Source organism: Maylandia zebra, linkage group LG16 (assembly GCF_041146795.1).
Source record: "Maylandia zebra isolate NMK-2024a linkage group LG16, Mzebra_GT3a, whole genome shotgun sequence".
Classification (NCBI taxonomy): Eukaryota; Metazoa; Chordata; class Actinopteri; order Cichliformes; family Cichlidae; genus Maylandia; species Maylandia zebra.
This window is the reverse complement of record NC_135182.1, coordinates 11,933,306-11,952,796: the sequence shown is the minus strand read 5'-3', so window position 1 is coordinate 11,952,796 and position 19,491 is coordinate 11,933,306. Positions and strand designations below refer to the sequence as shown.

Genomic DNA, 19,491 nt, shown 5'->3' with positions numbered 1-19,491 from the left:
TTTTAAAACAGAAATAATGACTTCACAGCTTTATTGAACACTTACATACCGTAGGTGCTGATGGAAAAAGCAAGTCTTTGTTTTAATTACTTGTTATCTTACTCATACAGACCACTGAACCTACGTTAAAACACTGAACAATGACAGTGGATGTGTTTCTTGTATATAGTGAGCTGTTAGTGTTGAGAGGAACGGCACTTTTTTTTTTTTTTTTTTTTAAGCCTTCCATTTGTATACTATTTGAAAATTGTCTTAATGAGAATTCAGTTTTTCTCATCAAAATGCTTGGATATGAAAATAAAGCCGAAGAAAAGATTTCTCTGGACACAGATGTGTGTTTAAATCCCACTGATTTATAACATTGATCAGAGTCCTTTAAACGATCCATTCCAGGTTCACAAGTGTGCTCTGCTGAAGTCAACAAACATTCTCAGTGAAATTAAGACAATATTTAACATACAGTGTATTCGACAGGATCTCTACATCCATACAAAGAGCCAGTACGGTATAGCCTAATGACGGGGTGCCAGGTTTTTGGTTTATGGTGCAAACCAACGTCAGGGAGTAGTCTTGCGCCTTGTCTGCAAAGCACACACTCAAAGAAAGCCCCAAACATGATTGACAGAAAGAAAACAGGGAGTAGGCACTTCTGTTTTTTTTGTGTGTATTTTTTATCTATTCTTTCCTCATTTTCTTCAGCCAAGCCTTTGACAGCCACTGAGCACACAGCTCATTCTAGTAAGGTAAAGGAAACAGTTATGCCATTTAAGCTGAACACAACATGTGCAGATATACTCCAGACCAAGGAGGTTTATTACAAGCCTCATAGTCTAAACCAAACAGGGAGGACAATGGAATTTAATCAATTCCTTGACATTTGGGAACACCATTTCCAGATGGAAAGCTATAGATGCCAATCAGAATAACGATTTAGTAACCCTGTCCATGTCATAGTTATACACTTCACATCCAGTGTATATTACTGCTGTAAAGAGCTACAGCAAGCTTATTCACACTAACTGCATGTACCTCAATCTTTCAATAAATAATTCTCAGACTTGCTGAGCTTTAGTTTCACTAATTCAGAACTTGTCAGAAGTTGAAATGTTTACTTCACGTCTTAACTTTTTGGGTTACCATTTAGACTAAATAAGGGAGGAATCAGAGATGCTGAAGCTTATCAGTCTGCAGCCAAGAGAAGTAGGAACATGGAACATTAAATAGGTACGAATTGACTTGTGTCAGACAAACTGAGCCACAGGAGGGTCGGGCAGGACAGAGAAGGGCTCAAACTCATTCCCGGGGTTCAATTCGGTATTTATTCACAGAAGGATCTTATTAGAGGGGAAAAGCAAGCAGCTGCAAGCTGGGGGGGGGGGGGGGGGGGTGACTGCCATCTCAACCGTTTGGCTCTTTTAATGCCTCGGCCCTTTTTTTCTCCTTTCGGGACACTCGGCAACATGTGCTGCTCAGTTTGTGCCAATCGGGGCCGTGAGTGAAAATGATGCAAGGCAGAGTGAACACGAAAGAAATTTCACAATTAGTGCTAAATACTAGAACAGGCTTGCCACCATCTTCTACATTCCTCTTAATCTCAGTCTTCTCTATACCGTGTCTTTCCAAATGTGGAATCAGAGTTGTTGGTCAACAGACACGTGTGAAACGCTGTCTCTGTCCTCCATCTCTGCTTGCTTTTTTGGTTCTTCCTCTCCTCTTATTCTCTCTGCTTGAACAGGAAGATGAATGCAGAGTAAAGGCTCACCCCCTGTAAGTTGATTGAAAGAAACGAGATGGTTGTAGGGCTGTGGTGGTGTGGATGGTAGAATACAGGTGGTAGGGAGTTGTGGAAGTCTAGTTCCCTCCACAGCAGGCTCGGGTGGAATGAGCATCTGGGTCCTGCAGGTTGACTCCCCGATGTCGGGCTGCATGCGTTGGGTTTTGGGTGTCTGTTTTTGGCATCTTTTTTGCTAGATTAAAGAGAAGAGGTTTATTTAGACTGTGACAAGCATATAATTCACGAGGCAGGACTCCTGACGTCTATTAGTCTCTTCTGTGAAAGAAATTATTCTTATATAAAACACAACACTCACCAATGGCCAGGAACAGCTCATTGACGTTCATGGCTGTCTTTGCAGAGGTTTCCATAAAAAGCAAACCAGTGTCTTCGGCATATGTCTGGGCTTCCTTTACCATTCAGCATATGAAAAGATCAAATTATTACACAGTATTTAAAAAACTACTAGCACAAATGCTAAAACCTGCAGATGAAAGGAACTAAACTGTTTTCCATTCACAAATCATGACTGTAATTCAGCATCACATATAAAAAAAAAGTCACATCCGACCGATTCGGACATAAGTGGTATCGTGCCATCTCTAATTTTAAGTAGCCTTAAGGAGGCATAATGGACTAATACAGTCTGAATGCTGCTTGCTAACCAAGCTTACTAGCATTAACATATAATTTTGTCCTTGGTTCTGCTCCACATATAATGATTTTGAAAACAAACCAAACACAGCATAGTGTAGTGTAAGCCAGAATGTAAGGTTTGTAATACGGATTCCCAAACCAGTGGATGGCGAGTACCCTTTTATATACAGTTTACCATTCTAAACTAAAATTGGATGGCTCCTCTTATTGAGCTCAGTTCTTGGTGTCATGGAGACCACCTTCCTCTGATATTCTGCTCCATGCTGACATCACTGTTACAAAGCCACTTTCAGCTACTCTCCTGTCACAAGAGGTTGCCACAGTGTGTAGCTCCAACAGAAGCTTCTATATGTACACGCATATACAGTACATCCCAAAGGTGTTCTAGTGGATTCAGACAATAGAAGTGTGGCTGTACCGGGATCCAAAAGGTCAGTGACAGCACTTACACATTCAAACCATAGCTAACTAGTATTGTGGGCCAAAGTCAGACCAGAAAGCATTCCCCACAGTATTAAAATCCAACCGTAGTAGCCTACACTGCTGCAACAAGCATGGTTGGTTTTTTTTATTCATGCTGTGAGATAATTAAAGCAAAAGATTCACTGGGGACTATTTTGTTAGTTATGAATTGCAAGTGTGTTCCCTTTGCAGCCACATATTTCTGCTTTAGGCTAGCAGTTACAGCTAACGGCTTCAAGGCTGAAGATGTGAATCTTAATAGTCTGTCAGCTCCAACAACTGTGGCCTCTGACCTCTTTCATTAACAAGGTGCTTCTATCCATAGGACTGCTTCTGTCTTCAGGAAGTAAATTGGTTATGATTTAATTTGGACCAACAGGGGTGCGTTACCTCATACTCCACCAGTCTCTTCTCGGCCAGGTCAGCCTTGTTTCCAGCCAGGGCAATAACAATGTTAGGACTGGCCTGCCTCTGCAGCTCCTTCACCCAGGCCTTGGCTCTCTCAAACGTCTCCTGCACAAACACAGAACCAAGGTCAGATAAACTACCATGGAGATACCAAGCAAATATGATGAGATTAACTTTTCACCTTTGAGCTGATGCAAATAATGGAGCTGGGCAGTATAATGTAATAACTTCTTTCAAAAGTGCGACATTCAAATGAAACGTCAGTAAGTTCAAAGCCTCTGTGTTGGAAGCATGACTGAGGTACTGACAGAAAGAAAGTTACTTGTTAAAATGTAAAAGTCTGAAGACACAGTATGTGTTAAAAAATAATTTTAAAAAAAAATCAATGTCTTGATTATAATATGGGTAAGTACAGAATCAGTTAATTTCAATAAAAGAACTAGGTGAACCCAAAGTCACAGCTAACGTTGGAGATGTGTGACATCAAAAATGTTTTCCATTTATGCTTTGATAGATTTCAGAATTGCTATTTACTAGAGGTGGGAATCACCATACATCCTACGATACGATATTATCACAATACTTAACGCACGATACGATATTATTGCAATTTTTTAAAATATTTTGCGATATTCAGATTCTGTACATAAAGGTAAACTTTATCAATATTCATTTTATCTAATATCAAAGTCTCGCACTCAGTCTTTCTCTCATTTCAGTCAGTTTTATTGTTGACAAACTGAACGGTTAAACACGGTTAAAGTTAAACACATTTGGACAGTGAAGGAATGTCAGGATTCTTGCTCAGAAAAAGGATCAACATGCTCTGAAGTCAGAGCACAAAAACTTTTTTTGTAACAAAATATCGATTTCTGCTGTCCCTGTATCGATACATTATTAGCAAACAAAATATCACGATACTACACAGTATCGATTTTTTCCCCCACCCCTACTATTTACACAAATATGCATGACTGTAGATAACAACCATTAAAAGTTTGCAAAACCTGATTCAAAGCAGCGTGTTTGGGCTGCACTTATGAAAACACATTTGAAATAAAAGACAGCTGATATTCCTACTTGGGAAGTGGAATTTCTACAGCACTTTCCTTCTCCTGCTCAGAGTCCCCAGGATTTTCTTTACTTGTATTTGCATAGTCTAACACAGACAGTCAGGCTAAGTAATCCCACAAAGGTGGTCATCGGCCTGATTAGTCCATCCAAGAAGGAGGTGTGTGTCGCTTACAGCACAAACCAGTTGCAACATGGACAGGTCCCGGGAGATGTTTTACAAATAAAAGAGCAAATTTTAACGTCTCTCTATATTCTCTTTTTCTGCCTTCCCTTTCCCCATCACCACCAGAACCAGTTAGGAAACTATGGGCATCTGCCTAAAGCATGGTTCTGTACGAGATCTGTTCCTGTTTAAACTGAGTTTTTCCTCCCTGCTGTCACCAAGTACTTGCTCAATGGATATTATCATCCTTGTGCACTGTTATTGTGAATGAGTGTTGTATACATAAAATCTAATTTAATAAACATAAAAAATATGAAGTGGTCGAACATATAATACATGTTGAATGTAATATATTTGTTGTGACACATGATTTGAGTGGTCATAAAAATAAAAACTCCATTAAGGAAAGCTGGTAAAACATTTCGACTGTCACTTCATAGACCTTACAGTATCAGTGGCCATCATGACAACACAAGAAGATCAGACTCAAACTGTGAGTACACAGACACGGGAAGAAGCTGCTAACGCCACACAGAAAGGCCCAGCCAGACGGTGGATTTACACTGTCACACAGGACAAATATAAAAACATGTTGTAAACCATTAAGTAGATCAAAACGCAAATTTGTGTTTCAACATCAGCCAGTACACAAACTGGATGCAAGGTTCAAAGTTTCTATCATTCACGTTGCGCTCAAGAATCTTTATTCCTTGTTGAAGCTTCACACTGGGCTTAGGGGCTCTTCCAGGAATGGTGACACTATTTCCCAGAGACATTCATCAGTAGGTGGTGGTTTTGCATTTGCCAAATGTCTTATCTTGAATATACAGATGTGAAGCACAAGCTACCATGGCGATTTAACTCAGTACCACCTTCATAATTCAAAACCCAGGGGTTCAATTCAATTCAATTTTATTTATACAGCGCCAAATCACAACAGCAGTCGCCTCGAGGCGTTTTATATTGTACAGTAGATCCTACAATAATAGATACAGAGAAAAATCCAACGATCATAGAGAATATAACTTCAGGTGAACCCTGAAGTTCACCTGAAGTTATCCTCCAACTCTAGCTCTGGGATCATGGGAGCTGGAGATTGAACCACCATCCTTCCAGTTATCAGATGGCCTACTCTACCTTCATAGTCACACCTAACTTCCTGAATTTCAATGATACCAAATATATCCATGTCTAATGATGTAGAGAATGTGGGACGACAAAAAAAAAAAGAGGAAAGGAAAGAACTCGAGGAGTTTCCAGGTTAATACTGATATTAGGCTGTCGGAGACATTTACGCTTTTCTACAACTGTCTTTCAGTGAGAATCTTTACATGATTGATTTAGGTAAATGAATTGTGAATGTTGAAAAATACCTATCGGCAGCAGTCCGACATTTTAGAACAAATATCAGTGCAGCCAAGACCAACTGAAATTAGGAAATATTTCTACGTACCGGCTTGGTGATGTCAAAGACAACAATAGCAGCCTGAGCGCCACGATAGTACATGGGAGCCAGGCTGTGGTATCGCTCCTGTCCTGCAGTGTCCCAGATCTCAAACTTCACTGTGGTATCATCAAGACACACCGACTGTGCCAGGAATGCAGCTGGACATAAAAAAGAAGCATGAGAGATCATTATGGGGTTCTTAAATCCACCCACCCCCCCCCCCCCCCAACCCCCAAATCAATCACCTGATTAGGAGTTCTCCCAGTTCTTACCTCCTATAGTGGTCTCTTGGAACTCATCAAACTGCCCTTTGACAAAACGCAGCACCAAACTGGACTTGCCCACAGCCATGTCCCCCAGCAGCACCAACTTGAACTGGCAAATCTTGGTCTGCGTTAGTGTGCCGTTGGAGCGGCCTCCGCTCCCTCTGGAGCTCATACTGACCAGAGACAGCAGGGGGGCTGGGCCTCCTCCCTCAGTGGAGACAGGTGCTTTTGGTCACTTGTGCTGCTTCCCAAAACAGACCGAGAGTCACGTCTCACTGACGACGTCTTGACCTCTGTTCTAGTCGTGTTTGGTCTGTGTGAAAAAGCCAGAAGACTTTTATTTCGGTTCAAGATTACACACTGTCTGCCCTATATACACACACATATCCTTCTTCCTCAAGGTAACAAATCTTCTCCCGGCGGATCCATACTTTCTAAAGATTAGAAGTTTTCTATGCGATCAAGCACAAGTTTTAATTGCGACTGTAATGTCTCACGTGTACTACCTCTCAATGTGATCACGCCTTACCTCATGAAACGGAAATCCAAGCCGATCCAGAAATAAGTTCTAAAGATTTAAGCCTCATAGGAGGGATGGAGGTCTCGCATACAATCCAGCACCTGTTTAAATCCTAACTGCATTGCACAATATGTACCAACCTTCACATGCTGCTGCGTTCACTGAATAAGAGATGTGTGGGGAGAATAGCGGCCCATTTGATCTGGAGTTTACTGGGGATGCTGCGCTTCTAATTGCTCTCTCCCACCTCAGACACTCGACGCTAACAACCCCCCTCCCCCCGGCACTGCAGCACTTTCTCCATTTGAAACATTAACCTCAGCACCCCGCTGACACGCGTCAGGACAAGAGAGCAGACGGATGACATCCTGGCGTACTCGTGTTGAGGCAACTCCCACAATGACTGTTATCAGATCAGCAACCCTTATCTCGGGTTATGTGCTAGCGGGACAGCGATCCGAGCATTCGGTTCGGACGACACAAAACTGAAACAAAGCCTCGCATTTCGACGCCCAAAGAAACACAGCCGTTCCAGCCGAGCGTATAAGTAACACAGAGGTACTGAGAGGAAAACATAAGTCTATTTACCGTGTATAGTGTCGTTTCAGCCGTGCGGGTAGCGCTGACTTAACTGTTGACAATTTGGCTATCAGCTGGTGAAAGAAAAAAATGTTAACGCTTCCTGGAAATTGGCGCATGCGCACTGAGTGCCGCATTGTCAATTCTGGGAAGAAAAGAAGAGCCGCATATCCTTTGATTTTTTTTCACTCGTCTTTATATGGCACTTTTTAAAAATACAAATTTAGATCAATTATAAGAGTCACAGAACACAAGTTCGACGAACAAAATACCGCGCACAGTAAGAATGACAAATTCATAGAAATGATTCATTCTCAGAAAACACATCACCCCCTCTGGAAACGTTCTTTCTCGTCTGCTTATATTTTTTCCGATCTTTAAAATGTATTCTAGGAAACGTAGACGGGGTTATTGTAGTGAATTCTTTGGGTAATATATTGGCAACCTTCTAGAAGCTCCTCTGAAGGTTATTATTTTTGATAACCTCTAAGGAGCGTTACCTAAAGTTAATATTTAAATTTAAATATATATATACATAGTTAAAAAAAAAAACCTGGTAAATGGTTTCACAAACAATAGAATTCCGGAATGTCCATTTAAAAAAAGAGACTAAACTTTTTATCATTGTACGAATGCACAAAGCATTGTATAATTTAATTATTGCCTTTATTTTCGACAAAGATTTAAATCCTTTTTTGAAAATAGAAAAATATGGCAGTCATTGATAATATTAACCCGAGGCTTTTAGCTTTTAGTCAAATTTTAATGTTTTAATGGCGACAAAAGTTGCTCAATAACTAGCAGATAATCATAATAATCGAGGCACAGACACCAACACATTTCCTGTTGGTGTCTGAATGGAGTTTCAGTGATTAGCCGCGTGGTTTTCTGATGCAGCCTCCGGGCTGCAGGGGGCGCCGGAGAAATCCTGGGAAATATCTCGGAAGTCAATACCACGTGAAGGATGTTTGACTTGTTTTCACCGGTGCACTGCTGTGCAGGCACACAAATGTGTCGGTCTGTTTTTATTTAAGACATTGTGGGAAACGTGGAGGTGTTTCATTGTGACGTTATGCGATAACTTGCCGTCACTATGCCAGCAACAAACAGAAAAGCGCAGAAGAAGGGGAGGGACACCGCCGTAAGTGTTGTTTCACTATTCACAGTACTTAACAGTATTATGTGTAAACACACCACTGTTTACTTTAGCTCTACTATATTATGAAGTACACGATGTCAATTATATTGCTGCTGATGGTTGAACCACAATATTGCGGTTGTATTCAAAAAATATTAGATGTGTAAGAAGATATTAAAAATGAGCTCAGTCTCTGTCTATTACAGCACTACATGCCAGATGGTTACTAGTACATATGTAATAGAATAAGATGTATCACAGTACAACTCTGTGTGTTTCTTGAACCCTAGACTAGCTTTGCATGATTCACAGTTAAAAATAAGTCATATTTACCTAAAACTTTAGGGACTTCTCATGCATGCGCTAACCTCATTATTTGAATCTGTGGCCATGTTTAATTTGAGAATCCACCCCTGTAACAGTAGTCTCATTGCACATGTGCATACTTTAAAATGATGATATGAGTATATGCAACATTTGTATGTATATGTGACATCCTTCAATGGAAGGATAAGAAAGAAGATCATTAAAGGTCTTAAAAAGTCTTGCACTGTGTTTTGGGAGATTTATTTCTGCTGGTTCTTTGTTGTTCCTTAAAACAGGTGCAGGGAACCAATGACAGCAGTGTGGTGAGCAAAGTGTCTGCTGCAGCACAGGGCTACTTCAATGACGCCTTCCTTCAACACTTTGTGTGCAAAGTGGCCAGGAGAGCGCCGCTTATCAACAGGTCAGATATTGTTTTCTCTTCTTTCATGCACCTCGGATGTATGTGGTGATGGTTTACTCTATAAACAAAATTTATACAGTAAGCAGCAGCAATAGAATTACTCTCATGTGCAGGGGAGGTGATGCACACCACATGTATGTATGTATGTAGCTGGCAGGGGGTACTGGGTAAAAATGTCTTGTGTAAATTAAAGTTTCTTTGGATGTTTCAGGGGCTATTATGTGCGCTGGAAAGCTGTGGACCACTGTGTGAGGAAATTCCTTCAGATTACAGAAAAATGCCCTGAAAGACAGGTAAGCTGTCAGCGTATCGTCCAATCAGTCTTTCTGGAAGCAGGTCACTTGTAATCATGTAATACCTCTTGGCACTTACTAGAGCAGTTATTTTAAATCATTATCCAGAGTAGTGGTCATTTCACTGATCAAAGGAAAACAAAAAGTGTCTATAGAATCTGAGTCAAATATGATTTAAAAATGCTCAACGTTCACTGACTTAATGTTTAAAAAGCTTTTTCTCTTTAAGGCTGCCATCATCTTCCATGTTACCAAATGTTCCCATCTTTTGTATAGGTTTCCATTCCGATTGGTGTCTTTATTTTTCAACCTCACTTCCCTGGTTTAGATCTTGTCTTTGGGTGCGGGCTTCGACTCTTTGTATTTCCGCCTACGTGGAGATGGAGCTCTGAGCGGGGCTGTTGTGTTTGAGGTAGATTTTCCTGATGTCTCTCAGCGCAAGGCTGCCCTCATCACTTCTAATATAACACTAAGGGGGATGATAGACTCCCAGTCACCGTCACTTACAGGTTTGTCTTTTTTTTCTTGGTAGTGGTTTAAAAAAATTATTTGTCAGGTAAAAGATGTACAGTGGGGCAAAAAAGTATTTAGTCAGCCACCGATTGTGCAAGTTCCCCCACTTAAAATGATGACAGAGGTCAGTAATTTGCACCAGAGGTACACTTCAACTGTGAGAGACAGAATGTGAAAAAAAAATCCATGAATCCACATGGTAGGATTTGTAAAGAATTTATTCGTAAATTAGGGTGGAAAATAAGTATTTGGTCACCTCAAACAAGGAAAATCTCTGGCTCTCACAGACCTGTAACGTCTTCTGTAAGAAGCTTTTCTGTCCCCCACTTGTTACCTGTATGAATGGCACCTGTTTGAACTCATCATCTGTATAAAAGACACCTGTCCACAGCCTCAAACAGTCAGACTCCAAACTCCGCCATGGCCAGGACCAAAGAGCTTTCGAAGGACACCAGGAAAAGTATTGTAGACCTGCACCAGACTGGGAAGAGTGAATCTACAATAGGCAAGCAGCTTGGTGTGAAAAAATCAACTGTGGGAGCAATCATCAGAAAATGGAAGACATACAAGACCACTGATAATCTCCCTCGATCTGGGGCTCCACGCAAGATCTCATCCCGTGGGGTCAAAATGATCATGAGAACGGTGAGCAAAGATCCCAGAACCACACGGGGGGACCTGGTGAATGACCTGCAGAGAGCTGGGACCAAAGTAACAAAGGTCACCATCAGTAACACACTACAACGGCAGGGAATCAAATCCCGCAGTGCCAGACGTGTTCCGCTGCTGAAGCCAGTGCATGTCCAGGCCCGTCTGAAGTTTGCCAGAGAGCACATGGATGATACAGCAGAGGATTGGGAGAATGTCATGTGGTCAGATGAAACCAAAGTAGAACTTTTTGGTATAAACTCAACTCGTCGTGTTTGGAGGAAGAAGAATACTGAGTTGCATCCCAAGAACACCATACCTACTGTGAAGCATGGGGGTGGAAACATCATGCTATGGGGCTGTTTTTCTGCCAAGGGGACAGGACGACTGATCCGTGTTAAGGACAGAATGAATGGGGCCATGTATCGTGAGATTTTGAGCCAAAACCTCCTTCCATCAGTGAGAACTTTGAAGATGAAACGAGGCTGGGTCTTCCAACATGACAATGATCCAAAACACACCGCCCGGGCAACAAAGGAGTGGCTCCGTAAGAAGCATTTGAAAGTCCTGGAGTGGCCTAGCCAGTCTCCAGACCTCAACCCCATAGAAAATCTGTGGCGGGAGTTGAAAGTCCATGTTGCTCGGCGACAGCCCCAAAACATCACTGCTCTCGAGAAGATCTGCATGGAGGAATGGGCCAAAATACCAGCTACTGTGTGTGCAAACCTGGTAAAGACCTATAGTAAACGTTTGACCTCTGTTATTGCCAACAAAGGTTATGTTACAAAGTATTGAGTTGTATTTTTGTTATTGACCAAATACTTATTTTCCACCCTGATTTACGAATAAATTCTTTACAAATCCTACCATGTGGATTCATGGATTTTTTTTTCACATTCTGTCTCTCACAGTTGAAGTGTACCTCTGGTGCAAATTACTGACCTCTGTCATCATTTTAAGTGGGGGAACTTGCACAATCGGTGGCTGACTAAATACTTTTTTGCCCCACTGTAAGAGGTTAGTATGGCATAGTTTAGTTTGGTGAATGGCTGCTTGTGTTTCTTCAGGACCTGTCTATGTGTCCAGCAGTCAGTACCGTCTGTTAGGAGTGGATGTTAGAGAGGAGTCCAAGGTGGAAGAGGCTCTGCGTGTAGCTGGGCTGGACTGGGCTGCCCCTACCCTGATTCTTTCTGAAGTGGTGCTCACCTACATGGAAACACAATGGTGCAGTAATGTATAAAATGTGAACTAGAGATGAATTTGCATACACTTGGGCGTGTAACGCTAGTTAGATGATGGCAATATGTAGCAAAAACTGAGAATTTATGATCAAAGCAAATCACATTTAAAGCCGTTGGATGTTGTGTGTCTTTCAGGTCTGATGCCATCATTGGTTGGGCAGCAAAGCTCCTGCCACAGTCTCTCTTTGTTATGTATGAGCAGATCCATCCGCACGATCCCTTTGGTCAGATCATGCAGGAGCATTTCCAGAAACTCAATTCAACTCTGCATGCACTTCGACAATACCCAGACACCGCCGCACAAAGGCACCGCTTCCTGGACAAGGTCAATACACAACCTATACACAAGACACTTCCTGTATCTTTTCACTTCTTTGAACAAGCACAATACCTCAGACCCAGGTACCAATTGAATAAAAAAAAAAACACAGTCGAGGCATATTCAAAACGTCCCTGTTCCTCCTGTGAAGGTTAAATATATGGCGTCTTTGTCTCCAGGGCTGGGAAGAGTGCGTGTGCCTGGATATGAATAATTTCCTCTTCGGGCTGGTCCCTGAGGAGGAGAGATGCAGATTGGAGAGCCTGGAGCCTTTTGATGAATATGAGGTCAGCTGGGTCTCAGCATTGCATCTTCTATAAAAGTGTGCACTACTGATCAGAAGAGCTCACTTGATTTGGTTTGGATGACACATTTTGTCATTTATCACTAAACCGCTGCTGAAAGTTTATTTATTGTTGTGACCTTTAGAAAACCTCTTTTCCAATTAATGTTAGTACAGCTGAAAACCACAGTGCTTATTCAAGAAGCGATCTGTGTTTGTAGTTGAGTGTCAGCCTCTGTGGGGAGGAGTGCACACAATGAAGATGTTAGGATTATTTGACTCTACAGTTTCCAACTATGAGGGGAGAGTGTGTCCAGTCTGGCCCACTCTCTGTGGTTTTTGGGAACCGTTATGGACGGCATGCTGGAGCAATGGTTCATTCTTTCACCTCACCATAGAATGCTCTAGTTTTGAACCCGGGCACTTTCACACTGGCTTCACTCTGCAGTCCTGAAAGCTACACCCGTCTTTTATTTTGTCTCTCACGTACCACTTACTTTTTACCTTCATCATTTGTAATATAAGTATCTTTGAACCTGCTATTAAACAAAGAGTAAAACAGTCAACACAGTAGCTAACATCAGAATCATTCAATGATTGTAGAAGAAGAGCTTTATGGAAAAGTTACAAATGAACTTCATAAAATTTGGTGTTAGTTCAAATAAAGAAGATATAAAACCTCATTTTATTTTTTGGCACAACACCGGAACAACTACATTCTACCACTGACTCCTCACCTGTCTGCTCTCAGGAGTGGCACCAAAAATGTTCCCATTACTTCATCCTTACTGCATCTCGAGGCTCTTTGATGGCGCAGGCTTTACTCCTTCGAGCTCCAGGTAGCTTTCACTTTTCACTCCTCGACTTGACACTAACAAGCATTTGAAATGGGACGTTCTGTATGCATGTTGAAGTTGTGTTGTTGCTTTAGAATCTCCTGTGCCATCTGTTGGCCCTTCTTGGAGCACAACAGCCCTGAGTGTTCGGACCACACCGGTATGCGTGGAGGGGCTGGGGATGGCTTCTGCGTCAGTGAGGCCAGGGTGGGTCCTGCTAACAGGAGGCTCCAGCAGAGGAGGCAGAAGAGCAGCGATCAGACTCCTGCTCAGAGAACAGGAAGGCTGGAGGTCCGTCAGTGTGGAGCCATCAGCAGATGTTGGTGAGGGTTTTTTTTTTCTTTGGGGGAGGGGCAGCCGGTCTTGATTTAGCCAGGAAAAGTTAGTAATTTTCCCTTCTTATCCCAGGTGTGCGACTTTACCACACAGTTACCCCTATACCTGGAGTGGGTGCTGTGGTATTTGGAGGTCGCTCCTCTCCACTCAACCCGGTCAGAAGCCTTTTCAAAATGACCTTTAGCCTCTGTGGTGCTCTGGAGTCAGGGGGCCAAGATGCACCGAAGCTTTGTATGGAGGAGATGATGTGTACAGGCAGTCCACCACCGCCAAGATGGAGGCACTCTGCTACCCTAACCAGACACAGAGGTGAGGGAAAACAGGAAGTCTTGTAGGATCCTTTTGCCTCACACTCTTTCTTTTTTTTCCCTCTTCCTGTTTGTAGCTTTTTCTTTCTTTTTCTCTTTTTTCATTCCATTTGTTCTTTTGCTTTATGCTTTTCTCACATCTTTGCTTCGCCTTCTCTCTGCCAGTCTTTTATCCCATCCCTGCTTTTTCGTTACACACTGACTCCCTGTCACATCTCTGCAGGCAGAGAGTTTGTGTTTGTGTTTGGTGGAAAGAACCAATCAGGGGCCGTTTTGGGTGACGGATACTTCCTGAGTGTCGACCAGCAGCACTGGACTGAGGTTTGCTTGTTGTTACAATTTTAAACCCAGATTCTTAATGTTGCACGCACAAGTTTATTATCACATCACACAGGGCCCGTATGCATATAAACCTCCACATATTAGATATGTAAGGTATATTTTGAAGGAGTCATTTAGTAGATTTCAAGAATACAAGTATGGAGCAAGAACATAACGTGCACATGACTCATACATGACCACTGGGTGTCATTTACAGATCCCAGTAGAGGGCGTAGCACCAGAGGCTCGTCACTCTCACTCTGCATGCTCATATAAAGGTGGTGGTGTGGTGTTTGGAGGGCTGAGCAGAGCAGGAGTGCCCCTGGATGACACGGTAATCCTGACACCAACTGAAAGAGGCTTCTGCTGGGAGAGAATAGATGTACAGCCCCCTCCTGTACCCAGGTCTGTTGTGCCTCAGACACCATAACCAAACTCCAAGTTTCTGCTAAAGAAACTCTTTGATGAGATTTCCATTGTGTGCTTCGTTTTAGATACTCTCACTGTGCCCATGTGAGTGGTGAGAAGCTGGTTGTGGTAGGTGGAGTCTGGCTGCATTCAGACGGCGTGCCAGGCGTTGTTGTGATCAACATCACCACGTGCAGCAGTATGGAGTACAGTCTGGACACGGTTAGTGATCATTTATTGCACTTATAGTTATTCTAAAGGAAATCTAGCACCAACCAATGTTCTTCATCGACCTCAGGCCTTAAAGCCTCCAGGTTTGTTGCTTAAAAACTAGCACTGTTCCACTTCTGTGAGGAAAAGCAGAACTGAATTATCCGATGTTAATTACTAATGTATATCCTGTCATGTGTAGACCTCAGTGCCCTGGCCTCTGATGCTCCACTCATTTTGCTCTGAGATGACGGACTCAGAAGATCCAGAGCTGCTCTTGATAGGTGGAGGAGGAAACTGTTTCTCTTTTGGGACTCACTGGAACCCTCAGCCTGTCACTGTGGACCTCAAACTCATGCTGGGCTGAATCAGCCTTGAGTATTTCCAAAATAAAGTACCAAAAGGTGGACTTATGTCAAGTCTGTTGAAGGGTCCAGACAAGTGCCTGCTTCTTATTGTAATTTTCATAATTATATAAGAAAACCTCTCATATTGACCGAGCAGCAACCTCCAGGGTGCCGAAGCAGAAGTGCCCGAAACTGTAGTTCCTCTAGTGGCCACTCGAGGCAGAGACTCCCATATTATAATGTTCAACTTTACAGCAGAAATAAACATTTCTACAACCTGTTCCGGAGATATGTTTTGTCTTTATAACTTATTTCTTCCTTTAACTATACAGACCCCTTATATAATTTAAGGGGTTTCAAGGCTGTGGCTGTGACTGACTTGCCCATAGCTGCTAGCTGTCAACAAGGTGTCAGCCCAACTAATTCCAGTCTTTGCCTTGAGAAGCCTTTTCAGTGCACTTATACTTGAAAGTGGACTTATGTCAAGTCTTTATCCTGTCTTCCTTCTCTCACCCCAACCGGTCACAGCAGATGGCCCCGCCCCTCCCTGAGCCTGGTTCTGCCGGAGGTTTCTTCCTGTTAAAAGGGAGTTTTTCCTTCCCACTGTCGCCAAAGTGCTTTCTCATAGGGGGTCATATGATTGTTGGGTTTTTCTCTGTATCTATTATTGTACGATCTACTGTGCAATATAAAGCGCTTTGAGGCGACTGTTGTTGTGATTTGGCGCTGTATAAATAAAATTGAATTGAAATATAATACGACTTTAACAGCCTGCTAGAAGTTTATTTTTTATACATTGCTGAAATTAGCAAGTTTCAACAGTTTGATAGATTGGTATGAAGTGATGATCTCCTACTGGGCAGACTCGAGGCTACACTAGCTCTATACTCCACCTAATGGTACAAACCTCTGTGACACAGAATTCCAGCCGAAATTTGAATTTGAAAACTTGAATGGACGGGTGGGTTTTTAAACTATAACTTTCACCACCAGGTGGCAGCATTTCATCAGTGGATGCTTGAAATGTTTTTAGATGTTTCCTGTTTTGTTTTTGTTTGTTTGTTTGTTTGTTTTTTGTCTATCATTTTAAATAAATTGTGTTGTTAAATAACGGTTGGAGAGATTTGCCGTGACAGCGTGTCCCACCTGTCGCAGGCCGAGAGGCAGGGTATATTTGGACAGGCCACCAGTCTGTCAGAGGGTTAACTCACAGAGACACAGAAAGCTAAGACTCAAACCCAAGACCTTCTTGCTGTGAGGTCACCGTGTTAACCACCGTTGTGCAGTTAGGAGGGATGGTGCTGGCTTGTTTTTTTCTTTAGTGAATAAACTTTAGTTATGTGCTAAAATGGTTCAAAACATGCATGGAAATAATCCACAGAAAGATTATTGTGCTTACTTGGCAGGTTTTATTTTTGAGACCTTAGTTCAAAATCGCAAACATGGTTGATGAAGGTTATAATTACATTTTTAACTCATAATGCCCAGACAGTCTTCTTGATATTTTTGGATGGAGTTTAAATTATTCAGTGAAGCGCCTAAAAGACTGGACAGCAGGACTGGCAGCACCCCAATCCCCAGGCTTGCGGTATTCTCCCTTCTCCAAGAAGTACTGACGTCCACGGTAGTTGGAGTGCTCGTAGAAAACCCACCAACCATCGTAGACCTTACAGGAGTTGACCTCCCTCCAGCGGAACTTTTCCAGAAGTGAGGGGCAGTCCTCTGTGGCCTCCAGGGCCTGGCCGCCAAAGTCTGCCTTCTCATAAAGCTGCATCTTGTACTGGGTCCCACTGGTCTGGAAAGTGAGGGAGGGAGAAAGGAGGTGAAGATGGAGGTTAGTGCAGGGAAAAGAAAGGGAAAGGGAGGATACAATGAGATTAGAATTAGAATCTAATTGGAAAATTCGTACACTACATGTACACCTAGTTTGAAGTTTGTCAGATACAGTGTGGCAGTTTAGAGAAAAGCTAATCCAAATTATTGATTATTTTTAAAATTGTAGTTCATTAGTTTCATTTGTCTTTGCTTGTGTTTAATGATGCTGTCACCTCTCAGCCGGTCACAGCACATGGCTGTCTCTCCCTAAGCCTGAGGTCTCTTTCTATTGGAAGCACGTTTCTTTTCCCCACAGTCGCCACGTGCTGCTCATAGTGGGATCATCTGACTCTTGGGGTTCACTTTAATATAAAGTTAGTTTATTGTCTTGCTAGCTGCAAGTAAAATAACAAACAAGTATCTGAGTGTATAATTTGCCTCTCGATGATCATGGTAAACTAGTCTGTTGAAGGACTGTATACTCGGTATATTTGCCATAATCAGTGAGATACCTTACATTAATCAATCCTTCATTGTTTGCAGTGTGCTCACTGTTTTGTGCCTTTATAAATAGAACCAAACTGTACACACGCATTTACTAACTGCATTGATTTAAAGAGGCTGCAGGCTGTGGGTCAGCTGGACCAAAGCCTGCTCATACAAAGAGACTGATGTCACGCTGGTCTCCATCGACACAGCACTGCGGTAGCATGAACATGACTGGATGTCATCTCTCACATAGTAAATGCTTTTTTGGGATGCCCTGAGCCCGCTGTGCCTTCAGTCTTTTAAGATATTCAAAAATTAGACTCCACACCTGCGGAGAACATTGTGAAGACTTCAGCTCTTTGTCATTGAGCGTGCAGTCTGTGCTCACAGTGCACAGTCAATAACAAATGACAGACAGGCTAAAAAAATGTGCACCTGCAGCAGAGCAGCATGCAGGCAACGCCTGACTTACAAAGTGGATCATCTTGCAGGAACTGAGGTGGTCGTTCAGTCCCATCCAGCGCTGATACTCTGGGTACTCCCCCCTGCTCAAGACATACTGGTAGCCCATGTAGTTTGGTCTCTCGTACACCACCCAGGCTCCACTCTCCACCCGGATGGAGTTGCAGCGGCTCAGGTAGGTGTGAAAATCTGAGCAGTCACTGTCGCACTCATAGCGACGGCCCTGGAAGTTCTTGTCCTCGTAGAAGACGATCTGAGGGGGGAACGCATAACAGTCTCAGTGCTCGTCCACCTTTCACATTTGCTCTGTTAGGCAGTCTAAAGCCTGGTCCCTGTCTGAAAGCTCAGACATTTTAAAGCAAAGCCACTGTTAACAGCTGCTCAAACAAGCAGTGAGGCTTTAATTTACAACAGAGTATAAGGAAACAACATCTGCAGCAAACCTCTGTACTCTCCCACATGCACTTTTGAACCCGCACATTAAAACTAAACTCTTTGCATTGACTCACCCTGCCCATCTTGGATATATTGTGTGGGATAGCCTTGGTGATGATGAGTGATGGTGATGCTTCCCCCTGAGGTCTTGATGTTGCACTGGCCTTTGAGCAAGTGCCTTTTATATGCCCGCTTTCCCACATTTATGAACAGCAACAGTGGAGGCAAAAGGGGAACAATCGCTTTGTCATGAAAATGAGATCCAAAAATTGAGTCAGTGATTCTAGTGCTATTCAGTTTTTCCAGAAAAGCGAGGAAGGATTACGGCATAATGGCCAGGCGTGGGTAAGCGTCCATTGACCCCACTACTCTACTGGCTGGGTCCAGTGCCCACCGTTACACATGCCAGCTCCACCAGCTTGCTCCCACCTGGCAAGGACCTGCCAACTCATGACTTATTGCTTTTTTGGATGGATCCACATGAAGCAGTGGTGAAAGTATTCACATCTAATAAGTAAAAATGGGAAACACAAACGGAGTGACCTCACTTCAAAATTTCAGTCTGAAACTGCTGAAATAACAAAAATAAGGAGAAAAAGTGAGTGGTGTTGTAGATGTGAGTATGAAACAAGTACTTAATGTACAATGTAGCGCTGGTTATAATATGCATGTGACTTTTAATGAAATGTTTACAATTATATACTTTTGCTCTTGATGCTACTTATTTTCTTTAACATTACTCATAATATGTGATTTACTTTTGCAGTGTTGTGTTTCTTATGCATCCTATTTTCCAGGATTTTTTAATCAATCCAATAATTTGGACTAAAGTGGATTTGTAAACAATTTAAAAGGTTGGGGTGCCGCATAAATATGAACCCATATTTTATTCATAATAAAACAGAGAAAACATAACAAATGTTTAAACTGATCTCATTTGGAGTTTGATAGATGAGGGCAATGAAAGGCTTTAAAAGTAAGCACTACTAAAAGGAAACAGCTGGAGAAACAT

At 42.4% G+C, this 19,491-nt stretch overlaps 3 protein-coding genes across 3 annotated transcripts; 1 reads left to right on the top strand and 2 right to left on the bottom strand.

The window, feature by feature from the left end:
• Window positions 1–333: 333 nt before the first annotated feature.
• rab5b (RAB5B, member RAS oncogene family) lies at window positions 334–7,499 on the bottom strand. The gene is made up of 6 exons (XM_004569849.6): window positions 7,360–7,499; window positions 6,258–6,564; window positions 5,992–6,143; window positions 3,284–3,406; window positions 2,091–2,184; window positions 334–1,967 (listed from the first exon to the last, which is right to left on the bottom strand). The coding sequence occupies exons 2-6, from the start codon at window positions 6,421–6,423 to the stop codon at window positions 1,852–1,854; spliced, it is 651 nt and encodes a 216-aa protein (XP_004569906.1). The 5' UTR covers window positions 6,424–6,564; window positions 7,360–7,499; the 3' UTR covers window positions 334–1,851.
• On the top strand, window positions 7,486–15,559 carry lcmt2 (leucine carboxyl methyltransferase 2). The gene is made up of 14 exons (XM_004569847.6): window positions 7,486–8,491; window positions 9,091–9,215; window positions 9,427–9,508; window positions 9,837–10,017; window positions 11,737–11,893; window positions 12,046–12,235; window positions 12,409–12,516; window positions 13,264–13,351; window positions 13,444–13,671; window positions 13,757–13,993; window positions 14,216–14,313; window positions 14,531–14,718; window positions 14,808–14,943; window positions 15,134–15,559. The coding sequence occupies exons 1-14, from the start codon at window positions 8,444–8,446 to the stop codon at window positions 15,296–15,298; spliced, it is 2,031 nt and encodes a 676-aa protein (XP_004569904.2). The 5' UTR covers window positions 7,486–8,443; the 3' UTR covers window positions 15,299–15,559.
• A 1,105-nt stretch (window positions 15,560–16,664) lies between these two features.
• On the bottom strand, window positions 16,665–18,662 carry crygs2 (crystallin, gamma S2). The gene is made up of 3 exons (XM_004569846.3): window positions 18,554–18,662; window positions 18,055–18,297; window positions 16,665–17,073 (listed from the first exon to the last, which is right to left on the bottom strand). Exons 1-3 carry the CDS (start codon window positions 18,560–18,562, stop codon window positions 16,801–16,803), a joined length of 525 nt encoding a protein of 174 aa, XP_004569903.1. The 5' UTR covers window positions 18,563–18,662; the 3' UTR covers window positions 16,665–16,800.
• Between the last annotated feature and the right edge of the window lie 829 nt (window positions 18,663–19,491).